This window comes from Taudactylus pleione, unplaced genomic scaffold, assembly GCF_031769625.1.
Source record: "Taudactylus pleione unplaced genomic scaffold, aTauple2 ptg000032l, whole genome shotgun sequence".
NCBI classification, from domain to species: Eukaryota; Metazoa; Chordata; class Amphibia; order Anura; family Myobatrachidae; genus Taudactylus; species Taudactylus pleione.
The window spans coordinates 2637596-2659897 of NW_028284434.1; the positions used below are offsets into that span (position 1 = coordinate 2637596).

General features: G+C 43.8%; 1 protein-coding gene across 1 annotated transcript in view; it reads right to left on the reverse strand.

Moving 5' to 3' along the window:
• The window catches only part of LOC148538911 (uromodulin-like), a 199765-nt gene that overhangs the window by 101488 nt on the left and 75975 nt on the right, over positions 1-22302 (reverse strand). Inside the window, exons 4-5 of the mRNA XM_088451930.1 lie at positions 21827-22065; positions 11942-12055 (exon numbers count right to left, since the gene is read on the reverse strand). Of these exons, the coding sequence (XP_088308056.1) occupies positions 11942-12055; positions 21827-22065 (353 nt within the window). The remainder of the gene's footprint in view (positions 1-11941; positions 12056-21826; positions 22066-22302) is intronic.

Genomic DNA, 22302 nt, shown 5'->3' on the forward strand with positions numbered 1-22302 from the left:
TCCCACTAGCTGTATGTCCTGTTCTGTGCTGCTCCCCATCATCAGTATATCTTGTACCATACTCCAAACCACCTCATCATCTGTATGTCCTGTTCTGTGCTGCCCCATTAATTGTATCTCCTGTTCTGTGCTGCATTATTTTTTGTTTGCCCTGTTCAGTCCTGCTCCATCATCTGTATGCCCACCTATTACCTCTATGTCCTGTCCTTTGCTACCCCAAATTTACTTTATATTCTGTTCTATGCTGCCCCCCATCATCTGAATGTCCTAATTTGTACTGCCTTTATAATCAGTATGTCCTGTTCTGTGCTACCCACTATTATACAGTGCATCCTGAAAGTATTCACAACGCTTCACTTTTTCCATATTTTGTTATGTTACAGCCATATTCCAAAATTCTACACACAATACGCTATATTGACAACATGTAAAAAGTTTCTTTTCAATTTTTTGCTAAATTAATTTAATAAAAAACTAAAAAATCACATGTACATAAGTGTTCACGACCTTTGCTCAATACTTTGTTGATGCACCTTTGGCAGCAATTATAGCCTCAAGTCTTTTTGAATATGATGCCACAAGCTTAGCAAACATCTCTTTGGGCAGTTTTGCCCATTCCCCTTTGCAGCACCTTTCAAGCTTCATCAGGTTGGATGGGAAGCGTCGGTGTACAGCCATTTTCAAATCTCTCCAGAGATGTTTAATTGAATTCAAGTCTGGGCTCTGGCTGGGCCACTCAAGGACATTCACAGAGTTGTCCTGAAGCCATGCCTTTGAAATCTTGGCTGTATGCTTAGAGTCGTCCTGCTGAAAGATGTACTGTCGCTCCAGTCTGAGGTCAAGAGCGCTTTGGAGCAGGTTTTCATCCATGATGTCTCTGTACATTGCTGCATTGATCTTTCCCTCTATCCTGAGTAGTCTCCCAGCTCCTGCCACTGAAAAACATCCCCACAGCATGATGCTGCCACCACCATTCTTCACTGTAGGGATGGTATTGGCCTGTTGATTAGTGGTGCCTGGTTCCCTCCAAACATATCGCCTGGCATTCACATCAAAGAGTTCAAACCTTGTCTCTCATGTTCTGAGAGTCCTTCATGTGCATCTAGGCAAATTACAAGTGGGCTGCCATATGCTTTTTACTAAGGAGTGGCTTCCGTCTGGCCACTCTACTATAAAGGCCTGATTGGTGGATTGCTGCAGAGATGGTTGAACTTCTGGAAGGTTCTCCTATCTCCACAGAGGAATACTGTAGCTCTGACAGAGTGACCATCGGGTTCTTGGTAACCTCCCTGACTAGGACCCTTCTCCCCCAATCGCTCAGTTTAGATGGCCTGCCAACTCTAGGAAGAGTCCTGGTGGTTCTGAACTTCTTCAATTTATGGATTTATGGATGATGGAGGCCACTGTGCTCATTGGGACTTTCAGAGCAGCAGATATTTTTCTGTACCCTTCCCCAGATTTGCGCCTCCAGACAATCATGTCTCGGAGGACTACAGACAATTCCTTGGACTTCATGCTTGGTTTGTGCTCTGACATGCACTGTCAAGTGTGGGACCTTATATAGACAGGTGTATGCCTTTCAAAATCATGTCCAATCAGCTGAATTTACCACAGGTGGACTCCAATTAAGCTGTAGGAACATCTCAAGGATGATCAGTGGAAACAGGATGCACCTGAGCTCAATTTTGAGCTTCATGGCAAAGGCCATGATTACTTATGTACATGTGATTTCTTAGTGTGTTTTTTTTATTAAATTTGCAAAAATCTCAAAAAAACTTTAAATGTTGTCATTATGGGGTATTGTGTGTAGAATTTTGAGGACAAAAATTAATTTATTCCATTTTGGAATAAGGATGTAACATAACAAATTTGGAAAGTGAAGCGTTGTGAATACTTTCCGGATGCACTGTATGTATGCCCTGTTCTGTACTGCCCTATATATTTCCGGATACACTGTATGTATGTCCTGTTCTGTGCAGCTGCCCATAATCTGTATGTTCTGTTTCAGGATGCCTCCTTTATCATCTGCAGATGTGCCCACCTACTATCCTCTGTGCGCTAAAAGTCACGCTACACAACAGGGAGCTCCGTCGTGCGCATTCGCGAGACCAGAATAGCGACGGCCAAGCCGTCGCTATGGGTCTCGCACCAAAGGGGGCATGCTGTCGATGTTGATTGACAGCACGCCCCCTTTGGTGGGCGTGCCGGGGGCGTTGCTGCTCAGATGGTGGCGTTCCCATGGAGGCGTTCACTAGTGATGTCAGTGTGAGTGCTTTTGCCTATGTGTACCCGGTGCTGCTCCTTGCAGCTGCCAGGAAATCATTACAGTGATGTGATCACTGGCCTCTAACAGGAGTATTCAATTTGGAGTGAAAAGTCAGAATCGGCGAAAGTTTTTTGCCGATGACGTCATTTTCACCGATTTTCATTATCCCCATATTCAATCACATTGAGTTTTCGCTGCCGGCGAAAAGTAAATGTAAAAACGGGATAAATTTTCGCCTGCCTTTAGCAGGCGAAAAAAAATGCAGAATTGGGGTTTAGGGGTGCAGGCTTAAAAAAATTAGCCTGCACCCTGCAGAATGACCCCTTGAAACAATCTGTGTCAAAAAAAATTCAAAATTCGGGACACCCCAAAAAAAGCACTTTGAATTTGGGGGCCAAAAAAAAAATGTTGGGGGATAAAGTTAAAAACTAGCAAATTTGACTCTGGGGGATCCCCAAGTATGCCCCAGGTGTTTTTTTCATTGCAGCTGCTTGCGGCTGGTGGGTTTTTCACGATTTTTTCAAGTCACTTTAGCAACTTTAAAATATGCTGACCCCTATTTTCAAGTACCCCAAATTTGCTGGGCATAGTTATTTTTCCCCCCCAAAAATTCTAAATGGTCTTCTGCATCACTTTCTTCAAAGTCACATTTATGCTTTTGCCGCAGCTATTAGAAACCCTGACTTCCTTCTGGAGATAAAAATGGGCATACTCATTTTGATCCCCCTTGTCTACACATATTGAGTGGGGTCCCTGGAACAGTTTATGAAAATTCACGTTTTTATTACCCTCTAAAAAAACTGAAATAACTGTTTATTTTACAGTGAATTTACAGGTGCCGCATGTCTGCTGGCACTTGTAGTTCCACTGTAAAATACAATAGTTTTACATTATTTGGCCCCCCTTTTTACCCCCATACCCACCGCTCCAGGGGTATGGGCAGGGCCGACCCTAGCCCAAATTTTTTGGTAAACGAGTATTTTTTTGGCGCCCCCTATGCAGTGCCCCTTTTACAGTGTCCCCGGTAGTGGTCCCCCCAGTGCAGTGCCCCTTGTGCCCCCAGTAGTAAGCCCCTTATATAGTGCCCCAATAGCACTCCCCCCATGCAGTGCTCTCAGTAGTGGTACCCCCCTATGCAGTGCCCATTATATAGTGCCCCTAGTAATAGTCCCCCCAGTAGTAGCCCCCTTTGTAGTGCCCCCAGTAGTATCCCCCCCTTGAAGTGCCCCCAGTAGTATTTCCCCCCTTGTAGTGCCCCCAGTAGTATTTCCCCCCTTGTAGTGCCCCCAGTAGTATTTCCCCCCCCTTGTAGTGCCCCCAGTAATATTCCCCCCTTGTAGTGCACCCAGTAATATTCCCCCCTTGTAGTGCCCCCAGTTGTATTCCCCCCTTGTAGTGCCCCCAGTAGTATTTCCCCCCCTTGTAGTGCCCCCAGTAGTATTCCCCCCTTGTAGTGCCCCCAGTAGTATTCCCCCCTTGTAGTGCCCCCAGTAGTATTTCCCCCCCTTGTAATGCCCCCAGTAGTATTTCCCCCCCCCTTGTAGTGCCCACGGTAGTATTCACCCCTTTTAGTGCCGCCAGTAGTATTTCCCCCCTTTGTAGTGCCCCCAGTAGTATTCCCCCCCCTTGTAGTGCCCCCAGTAGTATTTCCCCCCCTTGTAGTGCCCCCAGTAGTATTCCCCCCCTTGTAGTGCCCCCAGTAGTATTTCCCCCCCTTGTAGTGCCCCCAGTAGTATTCCCCCCTTGTAGTGCCCCCAGTAGTATTTCCCCTCCCTTATAGTGCCCCCAGTAGTATTCCCCCCTTGTAGTGCCCACAGTAGTATTTCCCACCCTTGTAGTGCCCCCAGTAGTATTCCCCCCCCCCTTGTAGTGCCCCCAGTAGTATTCCCCCTTGTAGTTCCCCCAGTCGTATTTCCCCCCCTTGTAGTGCCCCCAGTAGTATTTCCCCCCCCTGTAGTGCCCCCAGTAGTATTCCCCCCCTTGTAGTGCCCCCAGTAGTATCCCCCCTTGTAGTGCCCTCGGGTAGTATTCCCCCCCTGTAGTGCTCCCAGTAGTCCCCCCCTTGTAGTGCCCCCAGTAGTAATCAACCTCCCCCCGCAGTAGAGACATAATAAAAAAATAAAAAAAACACTTACCTGACACCAGCTCCTGCTCCTGGTCCCGCTGCCGAGATCAGCTCCTCCGTCCGCCACTTTGCATTATGGGAGTGACGTCACGTCATGACGTCACTCCCATTACCCTACTGCGGGAGCCGGAAGATGTCCAGCTCTGCCAGTGGGAGCAGCAGCCGATGGAGTCTGTCTGACTCTCATCATCTGCTAAAACATACACACATCTGCCGCCGGCAGCGGCTGTGTGTTTGTGCTGTGTAGCGCTGACCAAACTCCATCCGGTCAGCGCTACACACACGGTGAAGCTGTGTCACAGAGACACAGTCTGCCCGCGTCCCGCATGGTACGCAGCTGAGGCACCCTTCACTATGAGGCGCCTTACGCAGCTGCGTACCATGCGTAATGGGAGAACCGGCCCTGGGTATGTGGAAGAGCCCCGGGCTTCAGTGTAAGCCTGTGGTGCTCGGGAGAGGGGGGACCCTTCTTTGGGGGTCCCCGACTCCACCGAGATCACCGGCTTGCGCTGACCGACTTGGGGTGCTAATGCTTTGGACCTGGAGCCCCAGTGATTGGGTCTCCGGGCTGTGGCATTACACCCCAGTCGGTTGGGTCTGGTGCTGGTTTTAAATATAGGGGGAACCCCACGTCTTTTTTGCCCCCTATATTTAAAACCAGCAATAGTCCCTGCAGCCTGGTGTTGGTTTCTAAAATACGGTGGAACCCTACACATTTTGTTCCCCATATTTTTAGAAACTTGTACTGCCTGCCAAGCCTGGGGCTGGTTTGGCTTTTGGGGGGGGGGGGGGCCCAATGTCATTTTTTAAAAAACTTTTATTCAGTTTTTTTAGAGGGTAATAAAATCTGGAATTTTCAGAAAATATTCCAGGAACCCCCCTAAAGATGTGTAGACATGGGGGATCACTATGGGTACCCCAATTTTTATCTCCTGAAGGAAATCAGGGTTTCTAATAGCCACGGCAGGAAAAAACACCTTGCAAAGCTATTTAAAAACCCGACTTTCTTTTGCAGGCAAAAACGGGGGTACCCATAGTGATACCCCATGTATGGACATCTTTAGGGGGGTCCCAGGCATATTTCCCGAAAATTCCCGTTTTTTTCGTAAATGGGGTCAAGGGTCATTTTTAAAAAACAGGGATCATTATTCAATTAGCTATAGCAAGTGAAAAAAAGTTCAGATATGGGGTTTAGGAGTGCAGGCTTATAAAAAAATAGCCTGTACTTTTGGGAATGCCCCCTTAAAATGAAATGGTACAAAAAAAATAAAAAAATTAAAAATAGGGACACCCCAAAAATTTTTTTTTACATTTTGGGGTGAAAAAAAAATAGTCAAACAAAATGCCAAACTAACGAAATTAATACTGGTGGGGTTCCCAAGTATGTGGCAGGTGTTTTTTTTATTGCGCAGAGTAGTGGCAGGTGTATTTTTGCAGAATTTTTTAAATTACCTTTAGGGACTTAAAAATATGCTAGTACCCATTTTCATGTACCCCAAATTTGATGAGACCACTTTTAGAAAAAAAGAAATAAAAACCTATGTGCTCTTCTGTATCAGTTCTTCAATGTCGGGGGAAAAAAACCTGCTGCAGCTATTTAAAAACCCCGACTTTCTTCTCCAGGCAAAAACAGGGGTACCCATAGTGATCCCCGAGGTCTGGACATCTTTAGGGGGGTCCTACAATTATTTCCTGAAACTTCCCATTTTTTTTCGCCGATCCTAGTATCACCGGGCCCAGTTTTAGCTGGTTTCAAATTCAATATGGGGATAAAGCGTGCACGCGCGTGATATGTTATCCCTGGAAAGGCTGCGATGTGGAGCAAAAAGTCCAGCACAGACTTTTCGCTCCAAATTGAATACGGCTGTAAGTGTGTACCTGGAGGCTGCAGTGAAGAGCAGCCACTGGGTTAGTGAAGCCAGCGCTGCCCCATGTTACAGTAGCATGAATTCCCAGCAGCTGCAGAAAGGAGCAATCACCGGGGAAACAGCAGCCCCAACACCCATCATCTGCACCGATAATTGATGTATCTTGATTGCTAGATACATTGATAAAGAAATCAATGTTAGTCTATTTTCAGATTTTTACAAAAAAATGTAAACATTTTATTTATGTTATTTTACTTTTTTATGTAAAAAAAGTGTTGAATAAGTTTTAAATATTTGTTCTTGACCTAATTTAATCATAAAAAACCCAACAATTTCTGAGCTGTTTTTGGAAAAAATATTTGCCAGTTAAGTGGTTAAACCCCACACACACACTCACCCTGTTAGCACTATTTAAATCCCCCTCACACAAGCCTGCCAGCACTCTTTAAACACCCCACACACACTCGCCCTGTGGACTCAGTGGCACCCTCCATTAACCGGCGCCCTTAGGCAGCTGCCTAATGGTAGCACCGGCCCTGTATGTATGTTCTGTTCTGTGCTGCTGCCCATCATCTGTATGTACTTTTGTATGCTACCCATTATTATCACTATGTCCTGTTCTGTGCTGTCCCCCTTCCCTATCAGATGTATGTCCTGTTCCATTCTGCCCCCCTATCATCTGTATGTCCTATTCTGTGCTGCCCCCATTATCTGTACTGTTCCATGCTGCCTGCCTATCATCTGTATGCCCCTGATATGTCCTGCTCTGTGCTGCCCCCATCATCTGTTCTTTTCTGTGCAGCCACCCCTACCTTATTATCCCTATGTTCTGTACTGTGCTGCCCCCACATCATCTGTTAGTCCTGTACTGCGCTGACTCAGATCATCTGTCCTTTTCTGTGCTGCATCACCATCATCTATATTAGGGGTGGCCAACCAGTCAGAGGTAAAGAGCCAAAAAATATATGTAGTCAATCGAAAGAGCCGTTAGCATGCGCATGCCATAGGCCATGCCCCATTTTTTGTTCATGCCTTTGGTATGACATTTGCAGGAGCATGACCTTGTGTCACACCCCCGTTTTTAGTCACGCTGGGGGCGAGCCCAGGACATTAAAAATAAACATTTTCCATAATCTTCCCGATATTCATTTTTCACTGTTGAAGTGAAAGAAAAAGCCAGAGCAACATAGAAAACATTGAAATAGCCACGTTCACATAAAGTATTTTATGCGGTTCTGGAATTCAATATGTATTTTAAGAATGCCAGTGCCCATTATGTTGTGCCCCCTGTAGTTGTGCCCCATATGCAATGCCCCCAGTAATTGTGGCCCTTATGCAATGCCCCTGTAGCTGTGCCAATTATGCAATGCCTTCTGCAGTTGTGCCCCTTCTGCAATACCCCCTGTAGTTGTGCCCATTAAGAAATGCCCCATTAGTTGTGGCCCTTATGCAATGCCCCCTGTAGCTGTGCCCATTAAGCTATGCCCCCCAATAATTGTGCCCCTTCAGCACTGCCCCCTGTAGCTGTGCCCATTAAGCAATGCCCCCAGTAGTTGTGGCCCTTATGCAATGACCCCTGTAGATGTGCCCATTAAGCAATGCCCCCTGTAGCAGTTCCCCTCCTGCAATGTTCCCTGTAGTCATGCCCCCAGCGCTAGCTCCCCTTATGAAGAAACTTACCTTTGTGCTGGCACCACTCCACGACGTCAGGGCTCCAGAGTCCCGCCGCGCCATCGCTGTTGCTGCTTCTGCCGCCGCTCCGTCTCTGCTACTTCTTCTTCTGCCGCATGCTGGATCTAACTGGATCCAGCAGATGCACGGGCTCCTAACATCGCGTTTGACGTCATGACATCAGCCGCGTATTGCATTACTGGGAACACTGGCCTGTGAAGCGATCAGAGGCTTCTTTAGCCTCTTATGGCTTTAGAGACCAGCAATCCCAGTAACAATGGGGGTCTGCCAAGCCGCGAGCCGCATTAGAAGCTCAGAAGAGCCTCATGCGGCTCGAGAGCTATGGGTTGGCCACCGCTGATCTATATTTTCTGTTCTGAGCTGCCTCACCATCATCTGTATCTCCTGTTCTGTTTCCCTCCATTATATGTATGTCCTGCTCCTTGATGTTCCTAGTGGTGACCAGACCTGATTACAGCTGGGAAGTTACACTTTACTCATGCACCGCCCAGTGTCTCCCTTTCCCCTAGCTTTCTCTCCCTTTCCACTTATCTCTGTGAGAGCAAGAGGCAAGACAGGTGGGTGAGGTTTTTATGTGCCGTGCTTAATGGTCAGGCCAGCACTGGCTGTTCCCCGTCATCTGTCTTTTTTTCTGTGCTACCTCGCCGTCATCTGTATGTCCTGTTCTGTTTCTACCCATCATCTGCATATCCTGTTCAGTGCTGCCCCATCATGTATATGTCCTGATTTTGGGGCTCTGCTGTGTGCACATTAGTTTGGGCAATTCTATATTGTATAATATAAATTTGGGACAGTACTGTGTGGCATATTATAAAATGGGGACACTAATGCATGGCAAATTATGAATTTCAGGGAGCAGGGGTGGTGGGTGAAATGTTGCTTAAAGTCCCCAGAAACCGTGTATTAGCCCTGCCAGTATTTGTTCACTACATGCAAAAGAGTATTTTCCTGCATGCAGATTAATTCTTATTTGCTCTTTTTTGTTCCTTTTATCCACTTTCTGATAAATCTGAATCATATATATTTTATATATACACACAATATTTGCATATTTAGTTAATGTGTGTTGTTGAGTAGGTTGTTTTAATGCATTTGTATAACAATTGTGCACACAACTAGGCGCATATTTGTTATTTGTGTATTCCTATTAGGGTTTGGGGTCACAATGTTTGGGACTTTCTTGACGGCAACATACAGTATTACTAGCACCATGATTTTGATCGTGGTGTCAGGATTATGGTGTCAACAAGAACATTTTCTAAAATTTGTCTGCAAGGATACCATTCGAAAAGTCGACAAGGAAGAAGTTGACAGTTGTTTGGTCGACATGGACGAAGGTCGACATGACAACAAGTTGACTGTACAGAAGGTCGATCTGTAAAAAAGGTTGACAGGTTCAAAATGTCAACAAGGAAATGTTTGACACATAAATGGTTGTCACATTTTTTGGGGGTTAGGGTTAGGTTTAGGCACTTATCGGAGGGTTAGGGTTCGGCTGCTGAAGGGACATTTAGGTTCAGGTACTTACTTTGCGGTTAGGCTTAGGCACCAAGGGCAGGGTTAGGTTTAGCGTTAGGGTAAAGAATAGGGTTAAAAAAACAAAACAACATCTGTCTACCATTTTGGTGTTGACCATTTCCATGTCAACCTCTTGACCTTTGTACCTGTCGACCTTCTCTACTCTCTAACATTTGTCATGTCGATCTTCTTCCATATCGACCTTTGGGTGTTGACCTTTTCATTGTCAACCATTTTTATACACCCATATGCAATTCTTTTCTACATAACGTACTCAACACTCCTGTTAGTGCAGTAATTTTCAAGCTTAGAAGAATGCTGTTATATGTATAAATATATATATGCTTCTGTTTATATACAATATGCATTAACCTTGCTTGTATGCATCTAAGTGTTGCTATTGTTGTGCTTACATGTCTGCCATGTAAGCACATAAAATAATAGGACAGCTGGTGTAGTAATGTATTTATTAATATTTATTTATTACGTTTCTTATAAAGCTCAGCATATTCTGTTGCCCTTTACATTTGGAACTATTAGTATTGATAGTATTAGCAAGGTTCATAAGTGCACTTTAAATGATACTGTAGACACTATGGGCTCTATTTACTACAATCCGCATTTGTAATGCAGATTGTAGTGTGATAATCCCTGTGATATTAGGCAATATAACAGGGATTTACTACAAATCCATTGCAGGGACAGAGCTTGCGATAAAGTTCCGGTCCCTGGACTCAGGTAAGTTTGTTGTTTTTCCTTTTTTTTGCAGTGTAGCAGTGTATCTATTTAGACCACACAACTGATCATTGGGGCCAGCTCCGGGCTCTGCTCTGCCCGTTATAGCAGAGCAGGAGTCTGGTAACCGGGGGAGACCCTGGATATTATCACAGGGCTTCCCCCAGTATTTTTTCACATTTTATTTTAGTAACTTGCACACAGATTACATTTCCCATTACAATTATGGGAAATGTGATCTGATTACTAAAAATAAGTGGTACTTAGGGGTTGGAGTAGAATTTTTCGAATTCTACTCCAATTGCCCTTTAGTAACTGTAGGTGATGCTAAAATAATGTGAAAAGGGTGTGAAAACACCCTTTTTCACTATATTTTTGTAAAAATAATGTTAATAAATAGAGCCCCTTATAATGTTGTCAACATAAAATTTAGAAAAGCATAATTCACAACTATTAGGGCTCTATTTATTTATAACAAGGATGTATCAAATATGGCATGCAGGGACAGAGCCTGCTAGAAAGCTCTGGCTGTGCAAATCCTGCACACTTTTATGGGTTTCTTTTTGCAAAAAATACCCTGACAGTGACAAAGCATTGCTATGACTCCTCCCCCCCATGCCGCTGCTAAACTTACACTTACCTGCCCAACTGGTACTCCAGTGAGGTCCCCTGGGACTCTGGTCAGCTGGTCTCTTGGATTGTGCTAAGTAACCCCAATCAGCTGCTCTGTATCATAAAGAGGCTAACCGGGGTCACACAGCAGGATCCCGGAGACCAGCTGGCTGGAGCCCCAGAGGACCTCACCAGCACATCAATAACCGGTGTGGGTGCAGGTAAGTGTTTTTTTTTTTATTTTAACTTTTTCACTATGATCAGTGCTGCAGCCTATCAGACATGCCATGTGATCACAAACACCTACTGGAGCTCTGCTTTCCCTGCCAGCAGACAGAGATGGCTGAGTTAGAGTAGGAGAAATGGGGGGAACGCTGCTTAATACCATCTCCAGGTGGCGTTCTTATCACAGGGCATTTACTTGTGTAAATTGGAGCCAGACCACCCTTTACAAGTATGGGAATATCAATCTTCTTACTATAACTATGCAAATTAAAGGGCTTGGAGTATTTTTTTGTGAAAACTGCTCCAAAAGCCCTGTAATACATTTATTTGATACTAAAATAATATGAAAAGGGTCACATCTTTTAGTAAATAAAAGATTGAGAAACAGGGCTTTAATGATTCAACAGTTTTAGCCCTCAAACCAAAGAATGTGTTTCCACTACCACAAATAAACATAAAAAACAATGTATTTATCAGAAATAAAACTTCCACAATGCTATAGCACTCAGAAAACAAGTGTTCTTTACTATCAATGAACATTTGAAGCTGTCAGTTCTACTCCTGTCTGTGACATCACCTTTCAGCCTCAATGTATACTGGAGACCCCTGGTGATTTGGTTGTCCTCATTTCAGTTACCTTCCTGCTCTCTGAGAGAATATGTGGTTAGTATGATTAGGTTGGGTGCTTACACCCCGATTTGAGGAATAAAATAAACAAAAATACTTGACTGTCCTTGTATCATAATTTTAGCACATGTGTGCTATACACTTTTAAGGATGTGCCTCTATGGTGGGCTACTGCAGTGGTACTGTCCCCAGACTAGGATTTTCCAACCAGCTCTAGACTGAGGTACACATTTCTGTCAATACACTAATATATAAACAAATACTGTTACTTACATCAGTGTCTGCATATTGAAAAATATGTCCGTAGCTGCTAGAAGCAATATCTTTGTAGATCTGAAAATCGTAATCAGATGTACTTCCACATGGGTATGCATACAAAATATAGACCTGTGAAAGACGAGCCAAAAATACATATTTACTTGTAACCCCTTATGTAATAAAAACTTTGTTTAAAAGTAAAACAATTACCCTGGAATTAAACTATATAAATAAAATATTTATAATTTTTTTTTATTATTTTATTATAAGTATGTATGAACCAAGGTGCTGTTGAAAGACAAAAATGAAACTAAGGAATAGGAAAAACACTGCTGCATGCATACAACAAATATAAAGATCAGTACACTCTACGATAATTAAAATGTAAATAGTGTTGTAAATATGCTAAACTCAATAGATTTGATATTACAAAAATATATACAAAAAATAGAAAAGTTATATTACATATAATGTCCTTGTACAGACTGGGAATTGCTGTTGTAGTGAAGTGGAATCTAGAAGGGACATTGTAGCGGGGACACAGGACCTCAATTTACTGTCTAAAACACACACTATTAATGGCGAATACTGGATGCACATCTAATACCAGCATAGCTGTTATGGCATCAGTAATCCGCTGAGCAACTGGGTGACTGTTGTCATACTTGCTCCCCCTTGCAAAGGGTTGTTTACCAGTCAATTGTTTTGTTAAAGTACTACAAGTAGACTTCCTCTTGGTCCCCTTCTGGGATGAAGACCCACTCACAGCAGCAGCAGCAACAGGCGTAGCAGTCAAGAATCCTTCTGAGGAATCACGGATAGGAGATGAGTCAGTCATTCTTCTTCAGAAATTGGATGCAGGACTACTTCTGATGAAGATTGAGGATGTTGATGATGCTATTGTTGGTGGTGGAGATCGCAGGCACTTGGATGTAACAGAGAGGAGGTGACATTGGACTGCTCGTTGTTACATTTTTGTTAGCCAAACTGTCTACATTTTGCAAACACGTTTGATGAATGTGCTGCAAGTGATGCAAGAGGGAGGATGTTCCTAGATGGTTAAGGTCCTTACCTCTACTCACTCTTGCTTTGCAAAGGGTACAGATGGCTTGAAAGTTGTTGTCCGGATTTCGGTGAAAATAATTCCACACACGAGAGGAGGAATTTTTTGTCTTTTGCCCAGGTATGACACTGGGCTTTTTCATACCATGGGCAACAACTGTTGCCTTATTTGCACAAACAACATCCTCCTCAACATCAACATCCTCATCAGCAACATCCTCATCCTTATTAGCGGCAGCGCCAATTACTACAGGAATATCATCCTCATCCTTCTTGTGCAATTCCACAGTAGCATCAGTGAAGCATGGAGGAGGAGGTGTGATGGTGTGGCCCTTCTGCGGTGATGGCATGGGGGTGCTATTATTGTGATTTATTCAAAATTCAAGGCACACTTAACCAGCATGGCTACCACAGCATTCTGCAGCGCCATGCCATCCCATCTGGTCTGTGCTTACTGGGACCATCATTTGTTTTTCAACAAGACAATGACCCCAAACACATCCCTAGGCTATGTAAGGGCTACTTGACCAAGAAGGAAAGTGATGGAGTGCTGCGTCAGATGACCTGGTCTCTACAATCACCCAACCTAAACCCAATTGAGCTAGTTTGAGATGAGTTGGATTGCAGAGTGAAGGGAAAGCAGCCAACAAGTGCTCAGCACTTCTGGGAATTCATTCAAGACTGTTGGAAAACCATTACAGGAGACTACCTTATGAAGCTGATTGAGAGAATGCCAAGAGTGAGCAAGACTGTTATCCAAGCAAAAGGGGGCTACTTTGAGGAATCTAAAATATAAAACATATTTTGATTTGTTTAACACTTTTTTGTTTACAACATAATTCCATATGTGTTCTTTCATAGTTTTGATGTCTTCAGTACTAATCTACTATGTTGAAAATAATTTAAATAAGCAAAAACCATTGAATGAGAAGCTGTGTCCAAACTTTTGACTGTTACTGTATATATCCTTGATCTGTATATGTGTATATATATATATATATATATATATATATATATTGTGATAGGATCATTGGTAAAGTGGTCTGTGGCAGGTACATTTGTCCCAGATTCCTGCCTTATGTGTTTTAAACCTCCAGGAGAAAGTCTGCAGTGTAGCAGGCTTGAGTCTCGGCTTTTTGAAAAGCCGGTTTGGGACCTGGGGGTTGTGGGTGAGAGGAGAGGGAGGGCTCCACCCACGGCCACTCCAGGTTTTGGTTCTCGCAGCCTGGTAACAGGTTGTTAGGGTTTCCACCTGAGAGTGGCCAATATATGCCTAGTGTGTTGAGGGCTGATTGTCTCACCTGGGAGAGCAGGCAGGGAGTTTGCTCAGAGACACTTGGAAACCTAACTGTGAGTGTTGTGCTGTGCCTTTGTTGCTGGCGAGGGCATTAGGCCCTGCCAGGTTCTGGTAGTGAGGGAACTACCTGTGAAGTTAGTGCCCCGACAGGGCTAGGATTTATATTTATGTTTTCTTTATATTTCTGACATTGTACAATAAAGACTGGTGCCGACCAGCTTGTACTTGCATCCAGACTGGTGTGCTGCTTCCCTGCTGCTGTGTGTGTGTGTAAGGAAGGAGTCCTCTACCCTGGAGAGGGACCCCCTAACCTAACTGTGTCACAATATGGTGGAAAATGCGGGCAACCACACACACTGAAGTTGCAGCAAGAGGAAAACTTTCCATTTAAAAATTAAAGGGACAGACACCCAATTTGTGAGTGTAGAAATAACACTGTGTCCTTGGAGTCCCATAGAGGAGGTGTCAGCCAATGCTCAGAGAGGCAAGGTTCAGCTTCCAACCTACACCCCAGGACAAAATGGAGGACATTATTAAGGCCTTGCTCCAAGCTACAGCAGCTCAGCAGGAAGCTACAGCAGCTCAGCAGGAAGCTACAGCAGCTCAGCAGGAGACTAACAGACTTGAACAGGTCTCCATTGAGGAAAACAGCCAGGCCATAAGAGAGGTTGTACAGCACCTGGTCGCCCGGCCCAGAGAGGTTACTACTGGTCCTCCCACCCCCACTCACTCCATACGAGCCAGTCACTTCCTCCAAAAGATGACTTCGAGCGATGATGTGGAGGCCTATCTCACCGCGTTTGAAAGAACGGCCGAAAGGGAGAGTTGGCCCAAGGAGCAGTGGGCAAGTCTGGTGGCACCTTTTTTGTCTGGGGAGCCACAAAAGGCCTATTTTGACTTATGCCTGGCTGATGCCAAGGACTATAAAAAACTAAAACAGGAGATCCTAACTCGCTTGGGAGTCACCACCTTTGTTCGTGCCCAACGGGTCCACCGCTGGGAGTTCTATAGGGACAAGCCTCCATGTTCACAGATGCATGACCTCGTCCATCTGTCCTCAAAATGGCTACAGCCCGAGACGCTGATGGGACCACAGATCGTGGAAAGGGTCGTGATGGACCGGTACCTGTGATCATTACCTGTGACTCTGCGCAAGTGGGTGAGCCATGCAGACCCTAAGTCCACGGACTAGTTGGTCGAGCTGGTGGATATGTACGTGGTGGCTGAGGAGCTGATGAGTATGCCCCACCGAGCCCCGATGGCTCACCAGCGAACTCCCACAGACACTGGTAAGACTGTTCCAGGGGAGAAGGGTGCAGGGCGGTGGAATGTACCTAAGACTGAGGGTGTAGAACCTGGAGACAGGCCTGCCAGGCCAGGAAGGTTCTTGCCCCGAAACGACTAGACAATAATATGACTCAGTGTTTCCGATGTGGTGGCTTCGGACATATTGCCGCTAATTGTTCACTTACAACTGAACCTATGCAATGTGATACTGCTCATGTCTACCGCAGGGGGTCTTTCTTTGCACAGACAGCCTGTACGGCTGACCGGCAGGTTGAGACTGATAAGCACATGTGTGTACTCACTGTAGATGGCAACCGAGTAGAGGCACTGTTAGACTCTGGTAGCTTGGTGACACTTATAAAAGCTGAGCTGGTGAACCCCTTGAGGCATACAGGGAAAACTGTTGGTGTGACTTGCATACATGGGGATACTCGATATTATGTTACGGCCAAGGTGAACATCGAGACACAATGTGGCTCTGCTATAGTTTCTGTGGGTTTTGTCCATGGTCTGGTGTACGATGCAATATTGGGGAGAGATTTTGCTCACTTCTGGAAGTTGTGGGAAAGCCGTTTTGTTCCAGAGGTGAACAACCCCGATCCATTTGAGAAGGTTGTCGATGTAGTGGAGGAGGGAGTTTCTTCTGAGTCAGAGTTATTCCCTTTTTCTACTATGGTTGGCGAACTAGAGAATGCAGAACGTGACGGTGGCCCGCCAACTGATGTGCCTCCCATTGAGGTGGGAAGTGTTGTTGGGCCAGGTGATCGTCTGCCTGATTTAGAGGTCAGAAGAGAGGTCTTTGCCATGGAGCAGTTGAATGACCCTACTTTGGTAAAAGCCAGGGAGAATGTAAAAGTATTTGATGGTAAACCCGTAGACCCTGATAGTCCTTTGTCCTATCCCCACATGGCAATGTGTCAGGATATGTTATATCAGGTGACTAAGAAGGGGGAAGATATTGTGGAACAATTAATAGTTCCCAAAGCCTACAGAAGAACAGTGTTGGATCTGGCCCATGGTCATATAACGGCAGGCCATCTAGGGGTAGAGAAAACCACTGAGCGAATAATGCAGAGGTTTTCTGGCCCGGGCTTCATAAAGAGGTGTCTGACTTTTGCGCATCCTGCCCTGAGTGTCAGTATCATGCTCCCAGGCCACATTTTAAGGGTCCACTAGTTCCATTGCCTATTATAGAGGTGCCGTTTGAAAGAATAGCGATGGATTTGGTTGGACCCTTAATGAAGTCTGCCAGGGGACACCAGTATATTCTGGTCTTAATGGATTACGCTACCAGGTACCCGGAAGCGATCCCGTTGCGCAATACGTCAACCAAGACCATTGCCAGAGAGCTAGTTCATGTCTTTAGCAGGCTGGGTATACCCAAGGAGATACTAACTGACCAGGGTACACCGTTTATGTCAAAAGTCATGAAAGAGTAATGCCGCCTGTTCAAAATTGAACAGTTAAGAACTTCGGTTTATCACCCCCAAACCGATGGGCTGGTCGAGAGGTTTAACAAGACGTTAAAACACATGCTTAGGAAAGTGGTCGACAAGGATGGTAGGGATTGGGATTACTTATTGCCGTATTTATTGTTGGCCATAAGAGAGGTTCCCCAGTCCTCCACCAATTTTTCACCCTTCGACTTGTTGTATGGGAGACACCCAAGGGGGTTACTAGACATTGCCAAAGAGACATGGGAGGGGCAGTCTTGTCCTTACAAAACGGTGATTGAGTATGTTTCTCAAATGCAGGAGAGAATTGCTGCGGTAGTGCCGATAGTGAGACAGCACCTGGAACAGGCTCAACAGGCACATCAGAGGGTATACAACTGCAATGCCCGGTTATGCAGCTTTGCTCCTGGGGACAGAGTGTTAGTGTTGGTTCACACTGTGGAAAATAAACTTTTGGCTAAATGGCAAGGGCCCTTTGAAATTTTAGAAAGAGTGGGACAGGTCAATTACAAAGTTTACCAGCCGGGGAAAAGAAAGCCGGAACAGATATACCATATAAATCTATTAAAGCCCTGGAAAGATAGAACGGTACTGTCGGCCATCCGAGCCCCTCCAGTAAATCCAGGGCCCTTAGTTCCCGAAGTGACAGTGGCAAAAACCCTGTCGGCAATTCAACAACAAGAGGTCAAGGAGTTTCTGATCAGAAATAGGGTGCTGTTCTCTGACGTACCTGGGAAAACCTCGGTCATTAAACATGACATAATCACTGACCCAGGGGTTAAAGTTAATCTAAAGCCCTATAGGTTACCAGAAGCACAAAGAGAATCAGTGTCAAAAGAAATTAAAAATATGCTAGAGTTAGGGGTTATTGAAGAATCACATAGTGAATGGTCAAGTCCCATTGTGTTGATTCCAAAGCCCGACGGGAGTGTGCGTTTCTGCAATGACTTCCGAAAGTTGAACAGTGTTTCAAAATTCGATGCCTACCCGATGCCAAGAGTGGATGAACTGATTGAGAGACTAGGGACGGCAAGGTATTTAACCACTCTTGACCTAACCAAAGGGTATTGGCAAGTACCGTTAACCGAGAGTGCCAAACAAAAGACAGCTTTTTCAGCACCAGAGGGCTTGTTTCAGTACAAGATGTTGCCCTTCGGGCTACATGGGGCACCTGCTACCTTCCAAAGAATGATGGACAGGATTCTAAGGCCCCATAGACGGTATGCGGCTGCTTATCTGGATGACGTGGTCATTCATAGTCCTGATTGGCAGTCTCACTTACCCAGGGTACAAGCAGTGTTGGACTCCATCTATAAGGCAGGTTTGACAGCCAACCCAAAAAAGTGTTGTCTAGGCATGGAGGAAGTAAAATATCTGGGATACACCATTGGCAGAGGCCTGATAAAGCCTCAGCTCAATAAAGTTGATGCCATACAAAACTGGCCACGGCCTCTGAATAAGAAGCAGGTGAGAGCCTTCTTGGGAATTACGGGGTACTACAGGAGGTTTACACCCAACTTTGCCACCATGGCAGTCCCACTGACTGACCTGACCAAAGGCAAACAAAAAGTCATGGTAGAATGGAGTTCTGAGGCAGAGAAAGCTTTTCAGGAGTTGAAAGTAGCATTGTGTTCTCAACCAGTCCTGATGACTCCTAATTTTGAAAGGGAATTCATAGTACAAACCGATGCATCAGAAGTAGGTATAGGAGCGGTCCTGTCCCTGAACAAGGAGGGTGAGGAACACCCTATTTTCTATCTAAGTAGAAAGTTGAATGTACATGAGAGAAACTATGCCACAGTGGAGAAGGAGGCATTGGCCATAAAGTGGGCATTAGAGGCTCTCAGGTACTACTTGGTTGGAAGAAAGTTCAAATTGATCACTGACCATGCCCCTTTGAAGTGGATGTCCGAAAATAAGGACAGTAATGCGAGAATTACGAGATGGTTCTTGGTTTTACAAACTTTTAAATTTTCAGTGGAACACAGGCCAGGAAGCCAGCTGGCCAATACTGACGCGCTGTCACGCGTTCATTGTTTGGGGGCTTCAGTTGTTCCGCCCCACAGGTCGAAACAAAGGGGGGGATATGTGATAGGATCATTGGTAAAGTGGTCTGTGGCAGGTACATTTGTCCCAGATCCCTGTCTTATGTGTTTTAAACCTCCAGGAGAAAGTCTGCAGTGTAGCAGGCTTGAGTCTCGGCTTTTTGAAAAGCCGGTTTGGGACCTGGGGGTTGTGGGTGAATGGAGAGGGAGGGCTCCACCCATGGCCACTCCAGGTTTTGGTTCTCGCAGCCTAGTAACAGGTTGTTAGGGTTTCCACCTAAGAGTGGCCAATATAAGCCTAGTATGCTGAGGGCTGATTGTCTCACCTGGGAGAGCAGGCAGGGAGTTTGCTCAGAGACACTTGGAAACCTAACTGTGAGTGTTGTGCTGTGCCGTTGTTGCTGGCGAGGGCTAGGATTTATATTTATGTTTTCTTTATATTTCTGACATTGTACAATAAAGATTGGCGCCGACCAGCTTGTACTTGCATCCAGACTGGTGTGCTGCTTCCCTGCTGCTGTGTGTGTGTGTAAGGAAGGAGTCCTCTACCCAGGAGAGGGACCCCTAGCCTAACTGTGTCACAATATATATATATATATATATATATATATGTATATTAGGGATGTGCAGGCTCGGATAGGTTCGAGTTTGCACGTTGAGTTCGGATTTTTCCCTCCAAAATAACGGAACTCAGAAAGAGGCTAAACATCATCTTACATGGACGAACATCATCATTTCTGGACAAAAGTCCAGGAATGATATGATTAAGCGAATTACAATGGTTCAAAGCACTGTTATAAATGGACACCAGGAGAGTGCAGGTTTTATACATACATTTTTTGCTTGGCTTGAAAGAGGGTGTTTGTTACATCATATGAAACTTCGATGCTATGTTTCTTAAAGATCTGTTAAACTGACAACCAATTCCGAAGGATGTGAAGCAGGATGTTGTGGTTTGTGGTGATAATATATTTTCTAATGGGCTCTACTGTTGATATGGTGAGTGCTCCTTTTAAGTTTACAGTATATTATTGTGGAGGCGCAGGGACTGAGATTCTGACCTGTGTTTTTTGGAAGCACCCCAAAAGCTGAAGAACGTACTGGGTATTTTTTCAATTGTTTCAAAACCTAAAGACATCTATATCAGTGCATACTGCTGTGATATTGAATTCAAAATTAAAAAAAAAAGTATCAGAGCCCTTTGTAGCTGCAGTAAGAAGATAATACAAAATAAAGTTTATGTGGATATAATATCTTGCATAAAGACTGGTACTGTATCAAATCAGCAGATAAAAATGTAGTGTGAGGTTCTGCAATATTTAGCTGTGCACATAATGGCTAATTACTTGAGAAAACAAGATAAATAATATTTATTTTTTGCTTAACCCTCTGTATGAGGAACACATATTTACAAAATAAGGTTTTTACTATCCAGATAGCTGGTTAGTTTAAGTGTTACCACACCAAAGCTAATTAAACTAAATATTAAGGTTATAATTAACAATAGTCACATGGCATTTTACATTTTGAGAATGTTTATTTGCACACAAGAAGTCCCTTGCCCAGCGGAGCTCATCACACTGATCAAAGTCAAAACCTGAAGCTCTGTGCATACCTCTCAGCTTTTCTTGTGGCTAAAGGGTCTATGTACTAAACCTTGGAGAGAGATAAAGTGGATAGAGATAAAGTACCAACCAATGAGCTCCTATGTCATTTTTTAAACACAGCCTGCATAGTGTGGGTGTCAAGCAATCTTCTCTCACACCCTATTAAAATAATACCACATTTTGTTGCAACAGTTTCTACAATTTAAATAAATGAAAGTAACATTTTAGCAGAGCTGGGAAGTCAGAATCAGAATCAGAGACAAATATGGGTGGATTTGGAGTCCATAGAAATTTACCAACACCAACTCCAACTCCAGCTAAAAAATAAAACATATAATATTATACATCTCTGCGCATGAGATTGATCATTATCTTATAGAAATCAGCAGTAGGAGAAAGCCAATAAAAGTGTTGAGACTGAAAGTAAAACCAATCCAAGAAAGAAAAAACAGCAAAGCAGTGGTTGTTTTGTTGGAAATAAAAGGAAAATATATATAGGAAAGCAATTGGTAATTAATTTATAAAAGTCTGTAAGCAGAGGACAGCTTGTATTTTATCATGTTCTGTTATTCTTAATTTTATATATTCTTTAGCTTTAAGGTTTAGTATATCATCTGTTTCTGGTTAAAAAAAGTATTAAATGCATAGTTTTTTGCATATATTATGTACTATCATGGTTTTCAATTTCCAAGAATATTAATAAAATAAATATATTTCATGTACAATCAATCTATGCAGCCATATGATTTACTTGGTGATGATAAATATGCCTTGTGCTGCCATTTGACTAGAGTCTGTTATTACTAATTAATATACATTAATATACATTTGCCAATTATGAAGGAGTCAGACAGTAGTAAAACAGAAGCATTGGAGTTGAAGGTTTGGTGTACAGGCTCAACAGCTCTGCATTTTAGGTAAAATGTGAGCTAACACAGGCCTGGTACAATAAGGATGTTTGCATGAAGATGTGTCTCATGCAGACCTTCAGAAATACTCATATATGCCTGTTATTGGTGTATCGGATGTGTGCAGCTCTGCATAAAGTATGTGCTGAAATAAGCTATTTTTGCAGGCTCCTTTATTATCATTTACACCCACATAATCTACATAATCTACATAGACCCATTAAGTCTGTTATATCTTACCGTTGCTTGCTTAGAGTCCAGAAGAGAAAATATGCGATTGACTGTATCAGTGTCATTACTATCCTTTGCTGAGGCATCTGTGGCTAATACAATTATTGAACCTGATGGGCTTACTTCCAATGCTTGCAGCAATCCAGCCATCGCATAATTAGGACAGTCACCGCCACCATAGATATTAAGCGAATTAATGTAATTGACAAAGTCGTTGGCAGAGCAAGTGGTACTGAGGGGTCCGATATCTGACGAAAACAGAAATAATAACTAATAATCAGTTGCAGCAGATATTATAATCAATTTGGTCCAATTCACTACAAGTCATGGTTTCTTGTTTTTAATGTAAAAAATATATTCTTCAGACACTAATCAAAAAATGTATGAGAGATAAACTTATTTTCCACTTGTTTGAAAATACATTTTATAAGTAATTTTATATGTATCAAGTATACACAGATATGTGAAATTGTAAATATAAGGCT